The 16263-nt window shown below is 35.6% G+C and overlaps 3 protein-coding genes across 3 annotated transcripts; 1 reads left to right on the top strand and 2 right to left on the bottom strand.

Moving 5' to 3' along the window:
- Nucleotides 1–1536: 1536 nt before the first annotated feature.
- Nucleotides 1537–3194, bottom strand: LOC120177899 (expansin-like A1). Its single transcript, XM_039183885.1, has 3 exons — nt 3083–3194; nt 2193–2302; nt 1537–2094 (listed from the first exon to the last, which is right to left on the bottom strand). The coding sequence occupies exons 1-3, from the start codon at nt 3192–3194 to the stop codon at nt 1537–1539; spliced, it is 780 nt and encodes a 259-aa protein (XP_039039816.1).
- Nucleotides 3195–8178: 4984 nt separating this feature from the next.
- Nucleotides 8179–9202, top strand: LOC120177936 (expansin-like A1). Its single transcript, XM_039183917.1, has 3 exons — nt 8179–8322; nt 8433–8542; nt 8638–9202. Exons 1-3 carry the CDS (start codon nt 8211–8213, stop codon nt 9187–9189), a joined length of 774 nt encoding a protein of 257 aa, XP_039039848.1. The 5' UTR covers nt 8179–8210; the 3' UTR covers nt 9190–9202.
- A 1636-nt stretch (nt 9203–10838) lies between these two features.
- On the bottom strand, nt 10839–11868 carry LOC120177935 (expansin-like A1). The gene is made up of 3 exons (XM_039183916.1): nt 11732–11868; nt 11513–11622; nt 10839–11417 (listed from the first exon to the last, which is right to left on the bottom strand). Exons 1-3 carry the CDS (start codon nt 11841–11843, stop codon nt 10860–10862), a joined length of 780 nt encoding a protein of 259 aa, XP_039039847.1. The 5' UTR covers nt 11844–11868; the 3' UTR covers nt 10839–10859.
- Nucleotides 11869–16263: the final 4395 nt, after the last annotated feature.

The following is a 16263-nucleotide window of genomic DNA, read 5'->3' on the forward strand; positions in this document are numbered from 1 at the left end:
ACAAAATGTGACATAATTAGTTGTCATCGAATATTAATTATGAAGTGATGTTATATATAAACGTCATTCATACTACTATTAGGTGACGATATACTACATCACTAACAATGTGACAATTTTCTTTTCGTCACACATACAATAAAATTATTGTGTTATTGGCGACGATATGATTTATCAATGACAAAAATGTACATCATTTGATGACAAAATTAATTGTCGCTGAATACAAATTATTGTGTTTTTTAGCGTCACTATATGTTTAACAATACATGACGAAAACATATACATAATCACTTTTGATATTTAGTGACATACTTAGGGTGACAATCGTCGTGAAATCAATTTTTACGTCACAAAATACAATTAACGAAGTAAATTAATGTTTTAGTGACAATAACCTAGATGTCACTAATAAGAAAATTTGTTGTAGTGACCAAGCCAACATCAGTATTTATACAATACAACCATCTAAAACTACTCAAATAACAGAAACCTAACTAACCTTGAATCTTGATAACAACACAAACTTATAAATACACAACTCATACTACTCATAACACTAACATTGCTCTAATCAAGGCTGTCAGACTGAGATTGTAGCCATTGATGTTGCTCAAGTTAACTCAACAATACTCGAGTTCGATTCAACTCGTAAAGTCTCTAGTGTTTAATACTCCTTTGGGTCTTCAAGCTGGACCTCCATGAGTAGGAACTATGGGGCAGTGTGGGACACAAACAGTGTCCCAAATGGTGCCTTGACCTTCAGGTTTCTGGTAACATCTGGGCATGATGGAAAGTGGATTTGGGCAACAAAGAGTGTGCTTCCAGCTGACTGGAAATCCGGAGAGATTTATAAATTACAAATTGCATTATATTCTAATATAAACATATATGTTTTAAACATAATATATATACTTGAACAATATAAGTTTATTTTTTTTTAAAAATACTTAAATAATGTATATACAAATTGACATATGGTGTTGACGTATAGGTTTGAGAGCTGACGAGGTGGGAGAGACAGGAGAGGAGGATTACGATGGTGATGGGTATATGAAAAAAATACTAGAAATTATAATCTTTTAGAGTAAATTAGACATAAATTTATAATTATTTAAGGACTTATTTGATATTTTAACAATAATTTAGGGGTAAAATTAAATATTAACCTTTTGTTAATGTTGTCACGGCATCCATGGGAGTGACTATTTATTATAAATTGATAACGTTAGTGACCAATATGTTACTTTTGAAATTTCAGTAAAAAACGAAAAACTTACTTAAACATTAACGATATTTTTGTGTAGTTTACCCTTATATTTCTATTTATTTTTTAATATTTTTTTAATGTAATTACGTACTAAAAAAACCTAAATTTAATTCAACAATATATTAACTTCAAGATTAAACACTTTTCCTTTGTTTTCATATATTAATCAATTTTTTTATTAAAATCTTATTATAAAGGTAATTAATTTGAGTGAAACATACATGAGTATATAATTTCCTCTCTCGCTTCCTTTGTTTATCTTCTCATTACCAAGTCCCATAATCACAGGGAGAGCAATTTTCCCGTGCAATGTCAGTGATTTGAACTCCAGTATCATAAACAACCCCATTTTTCCAGTCAGATGGAAGCACATACTTTGCCCAAATCCACCTGCTTCCATACCCAGAAAGGACCTTGAATCTGAATTGCAGTGCACCGTTCGGGTACCTGTTTGAATCCCAAACTGCCCCATAGTTCCTATTCATGGAGTTCCAGCTCGAAGAAGACCCGATCCGAGCTACATCAATGGCTACAACCTCAGTTTGACCGCCTTGGTACAGCAGTTTAAGTTGAAGGTAATATGGTTTCTGGCTTGATTCTTCGGCCCTTACAGCTAGGTTCTGGTTTTTGTATTCACAAGGTATCCTTTTGTATTCGACGTCCACAATCCAAGCTTCCGGAATGTCGTCAGCCTTTCCCTTGTTGGCCATGGCCATGAAAGTTTTGCGGCTAAGAACAAAGTCGGTTCGGTAATCGTAATTGCGACCAGTTAGTGTCACCTTTGTCCCTTTACCGTTGCACAGGTTTGGATTCTTGCATCTTATCTGCAATTGCAAAAGAACATGTTAAAAACATTCAAAACTCTGATATTTTACACTATAATAATAATTAAGAAACAATGAAAATCAAAACTAATACAAACCTGAAAGCAGGCGCCACAACCAGCTCCGTTTTTGAAGAGTGGAGAACCACTACCTGCTAGGAATCCATTGCCGAGGCTTAGTGCCAAGGATCCATATCCACAAGCTCCAGCTGCACATATATATCAAACCCATAAAACAAGTGTTACCCGCCAAATATTTCATAAAACTATGATATGCGGTTAGGCGTGCTTAATGATAGCAGCTCGTGAGTAGTTCGAATTCGAGTTCGACTCAAGACATTAACAAGTCGAGTCAAGCAAAGTTCAACTCAACTCATAAGTTTACGAGCATGTTGTTAATTTATAATGTTTTACTTGTTATCTTAAAAAAATATTTCATTAAAAAAATATTAATTTAATAATTGATGATAAATGACTAATCTATTAATTTTCTAATGAATAATAAAAATATTAAATTATTCATTAATAATTATTATTTTATTACACCCAAAACTTAAACCTCAATTATTAATTTAATGTATTTATTGATTGTTATTTTGGAATTTAATCTTTCAATTTGTTTCATACACTCTTTTGATAATTTTTTTGTTAAATTTATCAATTTATGTTTATATTAAGCTCTATATAGTATTAGTATATTTTACTTATAGTTAAAAAAATAAGATAAAAATTTTGGTGAGCTTAATGAGCAACGAAAAGAGCAACGAGGCGAGGAATGCGTTTAACGAGCACGAGTTGAGCAACAAGTTTTTTAATGAGCATGGATCTAGCAAAATTTTAACGAGCTTAACAAGCAACGAGTCGAGTCGAGTAACAAAAAAAATTTAACAAGCACGAATCGAACACTGTCCAACTCGCGATCGACTCGCTCGATAAGTACCCCTATGCATGGTATTATTAATGAAGATTGAACCAGGAAAGGTAATTACATGATAGTGCCTCGACCGAGGAGACAACAGTAGCCTTGGATCTATGCACGCGTCGATCACAAGCCGTGGCAGAAGAAACGAGAAGGAAAAGCAACCAAACAAATTGAGCCATTTTTTTACTGTTTTGTTGAGTTGAGAAATGTTAAGTGAATTTAGCTTAGAGATAGGTTTATTTATACATGAAGATTAGTGTCGCAACCGTCTTTTGGTTGGGCCCAAAATTGGACTTCGACGTGGATTGATTGGGTTAGAGTCGCCACCGACCACTTTAAAACGAATTTAGGTGGGTCGGACACCATCTACCTTATCTGCGTTGTACCAGAAACATGTCGGGTTCGAGAGTCGGTTACGGTCAAGGAAGGATTAGCACCCTTGAACCGCCCTTTCGGTACCCATTAATTTATCGGTTGTCTTTATTCGTGAAAATTAAAATTAAAATTAAAATTTAAGAACCCGATTCGAATTACTTACCTTTGATTAGTTGAAAAGTATCCCTAAAGTTGAAAATATTGTTAGATTGTAAAATGAAAATAAACATGAAAAAAGAAGAGAAAAAAATATTAATATAATAATAATAAAATAAATAGATAACAAAGATAAATGAAAGTTAGTAAAAAAAAGAAAAAGAAAAAATAAATAAAAAAAATAAATAAAAAGGACCAAAATGAATGGTGTTCAAAGATGGAAGGATTACACCAAGGTTTATCACTTTATAACACGTGGGTTACATGAAGCGAATGAATCAGGGTTTTTTAAACCCATGGGACCAATCCAAAATAAACCAGAATGAAATAAAACCATTAATGAGTTCCATGAAAATCCTCGGAAATCAGTTCCCCCATCCACACACAAATACATAATAACTAAATCGCAAAATTGAAATAACACTTCTTGCATTCGGTCACTGTAGCACTTTCAAACAATTAGTTCGCCAATGCATTTCCATGGAAAATAAACAAGAAATGCACCTAGTAAGATCTTAACAAAAATCTACGCAATTGACATAGTAAATGGAAGTGATTTGTCCAATAAAATAATATAGACAATTAGAATTCTTAGCTTCCAATAAATGGAACTAAAAATGATACGTAGCAATGAAACAGTAGAGTAAACACAAACCCATAAGAAAGCTAATTTAAAAGAAAACCTTGACGGAGATCTTGCGATCACTTTGAAGCCTCTTGAACTTCTTGACATGCTTCTTCACAATCTTCTTGAACAGCAGAGGGACTGCCATTTCTTCCTTGAACAAAGACTCGTCGTCGCTTGTGGAAAACCGACCAAGCTTCTCCTCAGACTCCATTATCCATCGGAGGGTTACCAGCTCCAAGTTCACAACAACTGCTTCCTCACGTGCGAACCATTTTCGAAGTTGAGAATATAGTTTGGAGGTGGAAAATGGAAACTTTGAGGTAGAAGATGAAAAAGGTGGAAGCTTTCTGGTTTTGCAGTGTGGTTACAAAAGTGTAACAATGGTGAAGAAAAAAATGAAGAGGGTGGAGTTGATCCAAGCAAGAATCTCAGATCTTCCCACGAAGTAGGCCCCATCCGTCATTGGATTGCATTGAACCACCCTTTGCCATTTTTCCTTTTTCTCCTCCCCTCTCCCTGGATGCATTCTCTTGAATTTAAAGTTCATTTGAATCAATAGGCAGGTCCTCACTTGCATTTTTTGAGGAGAGACGTGTAAGGTGATGGTGTGGGGTTAATGAGATAGTGGGAGTTGTTACAAATTGGGCCTGAAAAAAAATTAAAAAAATATTATTATTAATAATATTAATAATAAATAAATAAATATTTTTTAAAATCCGGACAAAAACGGATGTCTACAATTAGTATGGACAACTGTTAAGCATTTCTGGAAAACCATGGATTGAGAATATGATGGAGTCAACATTGAAGATTTCGACAGGAACAACTTCCGGCTATGGCAGTATTTGGTTGTTATAGTCAAATCCCAGATTCATTGCTATAAATTTTAATGGAAACTTTGAACATGTTAGCAACCGGGGACTGTTTCTGCATCAAGTTTAAGGCAGCTGGATAAAAGCGTAAATGGAAACTTTGAACATGTTAGCAACCATGGACTGTTTTAAAGCAAATAACTCTTAGAAGTGCTAAAACTTTCACTTACATATTCATCAATCCCACTGTTTTAAAACAGTTTAAATATGCTACAACCCCTTACTTTTTTGAAATTTAAATTTAATCCCTATAGTTTTGAATAAAAAACTACAAAGGAGTCTGTAACACCCCGAATTCCGGATTAGTAGTTCGGGTCAACCCGAGACCCAAAATTAAGCCCAAAAGACTTTATAAATTAGTTGGACCAAGTTAGTGTTAGTGGGCTTGAGTTGAGGCCCAAGGGAATTGTGGTTAAGTGATATGAGTTTTATGAATTAGAAGTTGGGGGACTAATAATGTATTTTGCCCGTTACCTCCTCACCAAATACTTCTCTTCTTTCTTCCATAATTCCTTTCTTTCTTCTTCCTTCCAAGTTGAGATATTAAGAGTTCTAAGTGTGGGGTTGCTGATGCAGGAGGATCCGAGACAGATGATGCTGAGCTGTCAGATTGCACCTTGATGGCGCTGAGATACCATGAATTGGCAGATCAGCGCAAAGGCGGGAATTGATTGTGACATGTTCCTCATTGGGGTCGTTTTGAGTATGTTTCAGTCTTTTGGCCATAACTTTGGCTGCAGGTGTCAGAATCGCGCATAAGACCCCAATCCGGAAAACTCTTTTTGACATGCTCCATGTGGCCTTTTTTTCAACCTCAAATTCTGCCATTTTCCCCTACAAATCACTAGAATTAGATATTTTTTTACTATTTATGGTAATATTTCGATTGTCAATTAGGAAGTCAATTTAAATCTGATTTAGGCCGGATTTTTTGGAGATTGCTTATTTTATTTCGAATTTCAATTTAGAGTGATTTTCGGGATTTTGCTATTTTTAGCAAAATTTGAATAAAGACGATTTTTGGCTATAACAGTCCGGCTTGTGGACTGATTTTGGATTGTTTGATTTAATAATATTTTATTAAACCCTAGAGACTTTTTTTCTCTGGATTTTTTTGGGCGAATTTTCTCTTGTGAATCATCTGTTGGAGCGCTTGCAGGATAATCACTATTATGTCTGGCGTCAGTTGCTAAGCTAAGGTGAGAATGTTTCTTTCCATCCTTAAAGCTTTGTTTCAAGCTCCATTTTGTGAGTTTTAGATTTTGTTTTCAAAAAGGGTTTTTCTTGAAGGTAGGGTGACTCCTAGTTGATTCAAGGGGTGTTTTAGCAGCCAAGGCAAGAAGGTAACACACTTATAGCTTTCTCATACCAAGTGTAGATCATGGAAAGTTAAGATGTGTTAGAAAGTTAAATTTAAAGCATGTTTAGCAATTTCCATGGTAGATTGCTCTTTTGATGTTGTAAGCATGTTAATAACCCTCTATTATGAACCTTGTTGATCAAATAAAACTTTAAGCATGTTTGGTGACCTCACTAAGGTCTTTGGGATTGAAAAATAGAAATTTTCGTACTTGTTTTATGACTTCTGCATGTAGAGTATCTCGTTTTGGGCAAATTAATGAGTTTCTGGGCAAGAGTATTGATACTCTTTTAATAGTATCAAAACTTTGGGTCATAGTTTCGAAACTCCAAGAAAGTTTCAAAGAGTTTCGAAACTGGTAGAACATAATGTTTAAAAGTATCGGTACTTATATAAAGTATCGAAACTTTTGCAAGAGTATCGATACTCTTGGGCTAGTATCGATACTTTCAGTCTGTTTTTGGGCAAAAATGTCAGTTTTTAAGGGAATTAGACTAGAGGTACCCAACACTTCTTTTTATCATCAAATAAGTCTACAAGTGAGAACGATAAGAAAGTTTAATTCAAACGTAGAAACAAGAATAGAGTAAGATCAAATAATACTAGCCTTTTTGAATGCTCGGGAAAACGACCATGACACTCGAATTCCTTTAGAAAATATAGTAGATTCAAAAGTATAGATTCAGTCTGGATATATCTTTAGGGAGTGCGCAAGACACTTTAAGCTGATTAGTTTGGGCACAAGGTCCGACACTCAAGGAGTGGGCTAGTCGAGAGTGTGGTGTCCGATGCAGAGATTCTGGGAGTCACATTCTATGTAGACTAGAGGAGTGTGTGAGTTCCAAGATGCAGAATCCTCAACTACACCAATATGTATACCATAGAGTAGAGAGTAAGTATACAAGTATACCCACTAAAGAAGTACAGAACAGATCAGTAGACTTGAATGTTTAAGCCTTTCAGTGAATTACAGTTAGTATGTTTTAGTCGTTAGTGTGGCGCGGATGTTTCCGTGGGTAGGTTAGTAGATCAAGCAGTTGGGAAGCAGTAGATAGACCAAGGTTCAGATCAGTCCAACACATATCAGATGTACGTCTTAGTGTTTTTATTGGGTATGTATATTTGTAAACATTATTGTCCAGTTGAGTCGTACATTCAGTTAAGTTGGATTGTAATATTTTTGAAGTGTAAATATTTTATTTTGGAGCTCTTCAGTGAAAAGATTTTTTATTATATTTCAGTTTATTCTATGGTCCTTTTAAAGCATGAGAAGTAAGTTTAAAGTTGATTAGTCACTTCGGTAGTTCCGTGTAGCTTCTTAAATCGGTTCACTGTGTGTCGTATTGGTGTAAGGTATTACAGAGTCAAAATCTCAACACAATAGGGGCTTCATTTTTAATTTCAAAAAGATTTAGGGGCACTTTTAAGAGTCATATGTTCTGATAAAGTCAAATTAATCAAGTTTTGGCATCAAAATTTGGGTCAACGGATTCTGACGTGGGCACACCATTTGTGCTTTTATCCAGCTGCCTTAAACTTGATGCAGAAACAGTCCCTGGTTGCAAACATGTTCAAAGTTTCCATTAAAATTTATAGCAATGAATCTGGGGTTTGAGCATAACAACCAAATACTGCCAAATCCGGAAGTTGTTCCTGTCGAAATCTTCATGTTGACTCCATCATATTCTCAATCCATGGTTTTCCAGAAATGCTTAACAGTTGTCCATACTAATCTTCATGTATAAATAAACCCTATCTCTAAGCTAAATTCACTCAACATTTCTCAACAAAACAGTAAAAAAAAATGGCTCACTTTGTTTGGTTGCTTTTCCTTCTCGTTTCTTCTGCCACGGCTTGTGATCGATGCGTGCATCAATCCAAGGCTACTTTTGTCTCCTCGGTCGAGGCACTTTCATGTAATTACCTTTCCTGGTTCAATCTTCACTAATAATACCCTGCAGATAATAGTTTTCTGAAATATTTTGGTGGGTAACACTTGTTTTGTGGGTTTGATATATATGTGCAGCCGGAGCTTGTGGATATGGATCCTTGGCACTAAGCCTCGGCAATGGATTCCTCGCAGGTAGTGGTTCTCCTCTCTTCAAAAACGGAGCTGGTTGTGGTGCCTGCTTTCAGGTTTGTATTATAGGTTTGATTTTCATTGTTTCTTGATTATTATTATAGTGTAAAATATCAGAGTTTTGAATGCTTTTAACATGGTTTTTTCGCAGATAAGATGCAAGAATCCATACCTGTGCAACGGTAAAGGGACAAAGGTGACACTAACTGATCGCAATTACGATAACCGAACCGACTTTGTTCTTAGCAGCAAAGCTTTCATGGCCATGGCCAACAAGGGCAAGGCTCAAGACATTCTGAAAGCTGGTATCGTGGACGTCGAATACAAAAGGATACCTTGTGAATACAAAAACCAGAACTTAGCTGTTAGGGTCGAAGAATCAAGCCAGAAACCATATTACCTGCAACTTAAACTGCTGTACCAGGGCGGTCAGACTGAGGTTGTAGCCATTGATGTAGCTCGGGTCGGGTCTTCTTCGAGCTGGAGCTCCATGAATAGGAACTATGGGGCAGTTTGGGATTCAAGCAGGTTCCCCAATGGTGCACTGCAATTCAGATTCAAGGTCATTTCTAGAAGGAGTTGGATTTGGGCAAAGTATGTGCTTCCAGCTGACTGGAAAAATGGAGTTGTTTATGATACTGGAGTTCAAATCACTGACATTGCACAGGAGAATTGCTCTCCTTGTGATTATGGGACTTGGTGATTAAAAAGATGAAGATGAAAGAAAAGAATCACCTTCTTATGGATGGTTTGTATAATATCTAAATAATTGCATGCCTTGCGCTATGGGTATGCTATAAATATTTGTAATAAATTCTTAATAAAATAATCTAAATGTTCAATGCATTTGTTTATGCGTTGACATCATCTCAAATTTTGTGGTGATAGTGCATGCTACATGTGCCAGAAACCATATTACCTGCAACTTAAAGTGCTGTACCAAGGGCACATCGCCAGTTACTAGCATTACCGGAGCGTGATCCGACACTGATCTTTTAAGACCATACTATTCAAAATTATCACCTCCTAAGAACCACTTCTCATCCACCAAAAACCAATCAAGCCTACTTCTTCTGTTAAAAGGCCCGAAGCATGAAAGTTTCTTATCTCTCATAGCTAATTCCCTGATCTTCCCTCTGCATTCGCACTTTCAAACTCGCAATCATCGACCAACCAGAATCTTCTTCTATCAGCCTTTTCCAGCAGAACCTTCTTGGTTTCCTGAATTAGCACCATATCCGCTTTGTGATTTCTCAACAACATTCGAGAATCCAACGAATTAACCCCTGCACCAAGACCTCGGAAGTTCCATGAGATAATCCTCAAATTAGAATAAAATACCCTACAACCTAATTTACAATCGCCTATTTGTCCCGCTTCAAACTCCCTGAGCCAGCTCGAGCTCCTTCCCCCTTTGCCAGCCTATGAAAGCAACTTCTAAGGCTGTCAATTCCTTCGCTAGACCACACTCGTTACCGATAATCAGTCGGTCGAGTGGGATGAAGTATTAAAACTTTTGTTAGGAGTTAAAATCTTGACAATTACGAATGGAGTAAATTAAATGGGAGGCCGCCTTGCCTTTTCAATACCCGATTCGAATTACTCGATTAATAGATCGAATACTAGTGGTTATACAAAAAAATGTAAATTACAAATTGCATTACATTCTAATCTAAACATGTTTTAAACATAATATATATATATATATATATATATTAAATACTTAAATAATATATGTACGAATTGACCCATGGTGTCGACGTTTAGGCTTGAGAGCTAAGGAAGTGGGAGAGGCAGGAGGGGAGGAGTACGATGTGGTGGGTATATGAAAAAAAAACTAAAAATTATAATTGTTTAGAGTAAATTAGATATAAATTTATTATTTAAAGATTTATTTGATATTTTCATAAATGATTAGGAGTAAATCTAAATATTAAACTTTTGTCACGTCATCAATGAAATGATGGTAGAGTGACTATTTATTAAAATTTGATAACGTTATTACGATAGTGATAAATACATTATTTTTGAAATTTTAGCAAGAGAAACGAAATTTTACTTAAACATTAACGATCATTTGTGCAGTTTACCTTATATTTTTATTTATTTTTTAATATTTTTTGTGTAATTACGTCTTAAATATGTTAAACTTAAATTTAATTCAACAATATATTAACTTCAAGATTAAATACTTTTCCTTTGTTTTCATATATTAATCAATTTTTTTATTAAAATCTTATTATAAAGATAATTAATTTGAGTAAAACATACATGAGTATATAATTATATTCGACGTCAATCCTCAGAGGTAAGCGTCATTTATTCAAACCGTAGTAATATTTTCCTATCTCGCTTTCTTTGTTTATCTTCTCATTACCAAGTCCCATAATCACAGGGAGAGCAATTTTCCTGTGCAACGTCAGTGATTTGAACTCCAGTATCATAAACAACTCCATTTTTCCAGTCAGCTGGAAGCACATACTTTGCCCAAATCCACCTGCTTCCGTACCCAGAAATGACCTTGAATCTGAATTGCAGTGCACCATCGGGGAACCTGCTTGAATCCCAAACTGCCCCGTAGTTCCTGTTCATGGAGTTCCAGCTCGAAGAAGACCCGACCCGAGCTACTTCAATGGCTACAACCTCTGTCTGACCGCCTTGGTACAGCAGTTTAAGTTGCAGGTAATATGGTTTCTGGCTTGATTCTTCAACCCTAACAGCTAAGTTCTGGTTTTTGTATTCACAAGGTATCCTTTTGTATTCGATGTCCACAATCCCAGCTTTCAGAATGTCTTGAGCCTTGCCCTTGTTGGCCATGGCCATGAAAGCTTTGCTGCTAAGAACAAAGTCGGTTCGGTTATCGTAATTACGATCAGTTAGTGTCACCTTTGTCCCTTTACCGTTGCACAGGTATGGATTCTTACATCTTATCTGCGAAAAAACCATGTTAAAAGCATTCAAAACTCTGATATTTTACACTATAATAATAATCAAGAAACAATGAAAATCAAACCTATAATACAAACCTGAAAGCAGGCACCACAACCAGCTCCGTTTTTGAAGAGGGGAGAACCACTACCTGCGAGGCATCCATTGCCGAGGCTTAGTGCCAAGGATCCATATCCACAAGCTCCGGCTGCACATATATATCAAACCCATAAAACAAGTGTTACCAGCCAAATATTTCTGAAAACTATTCTCTGCAGGGTATTATTAATGAAGATTGAACCAGGAAAGGTAATTACATGAAAGTGCCTCGACCGAGGAGACAAACGTAGCCTTGGATTGATGCACGCATCGATCACAAGCCGTGGCAGAAGATACGAGAAGGAAAAGCAACCAAACAAAGTGAGCCATTTTTTTTACTGTTTTGTTGAGTTGATAAATGTTGAGTGAATTTAGCTTAGAGATAGGGTTTATTTATACATGAAGATTAGTATGGACAACTGTTAAGCATTTCTGGAAAACCATGGATTGAGAATATGATGGAGTCAACATTGAAGATTTCGACAGGAACAAGTTCCGGCTATGGCAGTATTTGGTTGTTATGGTCAAATCCCAGATTCATTGCTATAAATTTTAATGGAAACTTTGAACATGTTTGCAACCAGGGACTGTTTCTGCATCAAGTTTAAGGCAGCTGGATAAAAGCACAAATGGAAACTTTGAACATGTTAGCAGGTATTTAAATAGCGTTCGCAGTCACATTTTTTGTCGCGTCGCATTTATCATGGTTGCGGACATAACGGATGTCATTGCGGGTATCGCGATCGTGAATTTTTTTAAATGTCGCACAACTTACCCTAAAATGACTAAATTAAATATAATTAAAATAAAATTGTAAAATTTAAATTGTAAAAATTTATATTACTGAAATTAAGACTAAATTAAATAAAAATTAAAGTTTACATTTTAAACTAGGGATTAAATTATAAATTCTTTAAGTGGAAGGGATGTCAAATCAATATATCCTTTAAAAATATATTTAAAAAATTATTTTAAAAATAAAAGAAATAAATCAACTCCCCCTCCCCTTTCCCCGACCTTTCTTCTTTTATTCTCAACTCTCCCCTCCTCGTTCCTCCTCCCCTTCCTCCCCCCGATTTCATTGTCTGAAAAAAAATGCTTTCACTCTCAACTCCCCTTCCCCTTCCTCCTCCCCCGACCTTTCATTTTTTTAAAACAAAGAAAAAATTACGGTTAAAATCATGGTTGGAATAACGCTTATAGTGTCCCGTGATCGACGCAATCCACTGCTACATGTTAAATTACGGGCGCAACATACAGCTATTGGTATGAATCCGTTACCCACATCAAAAATCATGAAAATTGATTTCTAACGGCAGCGCTACCGCAATATCACAGCCGATATCACGTTTTCAGCCCGCAATTTGAAACCTTGCATGTTAGCAACCAGGACTGTTTTAAAGCCAATAACTCTTAGAAGTGACAAAACTTTCACTTACATATTCATTAATCCCACTATTTTAAAACAGTTTAATTATGCTACAACCCCTTACTTTTTTTAAATTTAAATTTAGCCCCTATAGTTTTGAATAAAAAACTGCAAAGGAGTCTGTAACACCTCGAATCTCGAGTTAGTAGTTCGGGTCAACCCGAGACCCAAAGTTGAGCCCAAAAGACTTTATAAATTAGTTGAACCAAGTTTTGTGTTAGTGAGCTTGAGTTGAGGCCCAAGGGAATTGTGGTTAAGTGATAAGAGTTTTATGATTTAGAAGTTGGGGGACTAATAATGTAGTTTGCCTATAGTTATTTAGTTGGAAACCCATTCCTTAATACATCTTATAAGTGAACCACCCCACTACCTCTTCACCAAATACTTCTCTCCTTTCTTCCATGGTTCATTTTTTTTCTTTCTTCCAAGTTTCGATATTAAGAGTTCTAAGTGCGAGGTTGCTAAGCTAAGGTGGAAATGTTTCTCTCCATCCTTCAAGCTTTGTTTCAAGTTCCATTTTGTGAGTTGTATATTTTGTTTTCAAAAAGGGTTTTTTCTTGAAGGTAGGGTGGCCCCTAGTTGATTGAAGGGGTGCTTTAGCAGCCAAGGCAATAATATAACACATTTATAGCTTTCTCATACCAAGTGTAGATCATGGAAAGTTAAGATGTGTTAGAAAGTTAAATTTAAAGCATGTTTAGCAATTTCCATGGTAAATTGTTCTTTTGATGTTATAAGCCTCTATTATGAACACGGTTGATCAAATAAAACTTTAAGCATATTTGGGGACCTCACTAAGGTCTTTGGGATTGAGAAATAGAGTTTTTTGGTATTTGTTTATGATATCTGCATGTAGAGTATCGATGATTGTTCTTCGTTTTGGGCAAATTAGTGAGTTTCTGGGCAAGAGCATCGATACTCTTTCAAGAGTATCGAAACTTTGTGTCATAGTTTTGAACCTCCAAGAAAATTTTGAAACTTGGCAAAACACAATGTTTAAAAGTATCGATACTTATATAAAGTATTGAAACTTTTGTAGGAGTATCGATACTATTGGGCTAGTATCGATACTTTCAGTCTATTTTGGGAAAAATGTTAATTTTTAAGGGAATCAGACTCGAGGTGCCCCAACACTTCTTTATGTCAAATAAGACTATAAGTGAGAACGATAAGAAAGTTTAATTCAAACGTAGAAACAAGAATATGGTAAGATTAAATAATACTAACCTTGTTTGAATGCTCGAGAAAATGACCATGACACTCGAATTCCTTTAGAAAAGATAGCAGAGCCGAAAGTATAGATTCAATCTAGATATATCCTTAGGGAGTACACAAGGAACTTTAAGCCACTATAGTAAAACTGGCTTTTTGCGGCGTTTTTTTTACATATAGCGGCGTTTTTAAGCGCCGCTAAAAACACATGCGGCGTTATGACAAACGTCGCAAAAAGCGCCGCTGAAAATAGCGTCGCTAAAGTTCGCGGCGTTTGTTAACGAAAAACGCCGCAATAGGTGACGATATATAGCAGCGTTTGTTGAAAAAACGCTGCAATAGGTGTTGCTATTTAGCGGCGTTTGTCTTAAAAACACCGCAATAGGTGTTGTCGTTTAGCGGCGTTTTTCCCCCAAACGCCGCAGTAGGTATCGTTGTTTAGCGGCGTTTTTCCCAAAAATGTCGCAATAGGTGTTGTTGTTTAGCGGTGTTTTTCAAACAAGCGCCGCAATAAGCGTTGAGATTTAACGGCGTTTTTATCGAAAACGCCGCTACATGTTATGATATTTAGCGGCGTTTGTGGTAAAAAAACGCCGCTAATAACTATGTATATAGTGGCGTTTTCTTCACAAAACGCCGCAAAAGAACCTGACTTCTGGTAACTTTTATTTACAAACGCCGCTATGGTTATCTGATTTCGCATATATCATTTTTTATTTTATATTACGTAAATTTAATATTCTATAGCATTATCTAATAACAATAAACTTAAAATTTAATTACGACACAAATTATGTAGAAAAATAAATCAAAATTTATAAAATAAAATTAAAATATAACATGGTTCAACATTGGCCACTAGAATATCATTGAAAGCTCAACTGACAAAAAAAGAAGGAAAAGATGCATGTTCTGTTCTTGGAACTACCGCAAAATAGTCTCTGCCTCAGTCCGAACTTTTGTATCCACTGATTGGGCAGCCAGCAGAAATTTAGTGTTCTCCATAGCCATTTTAACTAACCTGCAATTGGAAACAAAAAACACTATTCAACATTGATGAATAGGACACAAATACATCACTAGAGATTGCAGCCAGTTATAACTGAACAATATCAAACAGTCATATATAGTAATAATCATGGTTGGAGCCTTGGAGCAGATGTTGAAGGAACGAACTTATCAAAACCACACAAGTTATCCGGAAAACATAAATCAACATTTACCAAGCTTAATATAGAGTAGAATATCATTGCCAATGATAGGTCAACAGTGACAAATATGCTAAAATAATGAAATCATACTTAAATCCCTATACTTAAATAAGAATATTAAAATTTCACGTGCATGCAGTAACTTCTTTGTTCAATTTCTTAATCGCTGTCCCTCTCAATGATATTGTCATATTATTTGATTTTGAAGTTCAACCTAAACGAAGAAATAAAAGCATTACAATTTAATGTTTCTAGGGTCTATCTTACAATTACATAAACCCAAAAGTTCTTCAAACCCCCTTCGCACAATCACAGAAATCAAACACAACGGTTACTGAAAAGAATAAGAGAGAGGGACTCACATTAAGGGGGCCAATAATAGTCCCAGTCCATGACTGCATGTATATATCATCAGTATCATCCATTCCATAGCTAACAGTTCCATCCCCAATTCCCTTTTCGCCCATCTCAAGCTCTTCCAGCAATCTGAAATTCCTGGGCACTGCACAAAACCATACATTTTAGTCCCGATGTCATAATTGTAACAAAGTCATGTATGAAGATTTTATGAAGACCGTCCTTAAAAAATTCAGTTCTAAAAAATATTTAAAACAAAAGTTTCTTCAATAGCAAAAAGTAAAATCCAAGACTAAAAGAAATGGTTGGATGGTATGTCAAAGAATCCAAAACAGTCAACAAGATACCAGAAATAACTGAAGTAATCCCGATAGAATACAAGCTAAACCGCAAACATTTGTTTCCAAATGTTCAGTTAAGACGGCTAGCACTCTGTAAACAGATGCATATGAATCCCACATCACAAGTACCGTTGATTAATCTCATCAAATTCCTTGAGAAGTGGATCAATGGTTTTGATGTATGAAACGACTAAAAGGAA

This window comes from Hibiscus syriacus, unplaced genomic scaffold (genome assembly GCF_006381635.1).
Source record: "Hibiscus syriacus cultivar Baekdansim isolate YM2019G1 unplaced genomic scaffold, ASM638163v2 tig00112343_pilon, whole genome shotgun sequence".
NCBI classification, from domain to species: domain Eukaryota; kingdom Viridiplantae; phylum Streptophyta; class Magnoliopsida; order Malvales; family Malvaceae; genus Hibiscus; species Hibiscus syriacus.

Bases quoted from the DNA above. Each gene is read 5' to 3' on its own strand.
- LOC120177899 (XM_039183885.1), bottom strand. From the start codon at position 3,194: ATGGCTCAATTTGTTTGGTTGCTTTTCCTTCTCGTTTCTTCTGCCACG. The intron at 2,303-3,082 runs GTAATTACCTTT...ATATATGTGCAG, and splicing joins CTCGGTCGAGGCACTATCAT to CTGGAGCTTGTGGATATGGA. The intron at 2,095-2,192 runs GTTTGTATTAGT...TTGCAATTGCAG, and splicing joins GTTGTGGCGCCTGCTTTCAG to ATAAGATGCAAGAATCCAAA.
- LOC120177936 (XM_039183917.1), top strand. From the start codon at position 8,211: ATGGCTCACTTTGTTTGGTTGCTTTTCCTTCTCGTTTCTTCTGCCACG. The intron at 8,323-8,432 runs GTAATTACCTTT...ATATATGTGCAG, and splicing joins CTCGGTCGAGGCACTTTCAT to CCGGAGCTTGTGGATATGGA. The intron at 8,543-8,637 runs GTTTGTATTATA...GTTTTTTCGCAG, and splicing joins GTTGTGGTGCCTGCTTTCAG to ATAAGATGCAAGAATCCATA.
- LOC120177935 (XM_039183916.1), bottom strand. From the start codon at position 11,843: ATGGCTCACTTTGTTTGGTTGCTTTTCCTTCTCGTATCTTCTGCCACG. The intron at 11,623-11,731 runs GTAATTACCTTT...ATATATGTGCAG, and splicing joins CTCGGTCGAGGCACTTTCAT to CCGGAGCTTGTGGATATGGA. The intron at 11,418-11,512 runs GTTTGTATTATA...GTTTTTTCGCAG, and splicing joins GTTGTGGTGCCTGCTTTCAG to ATAAGATGTAAGAATCCATA.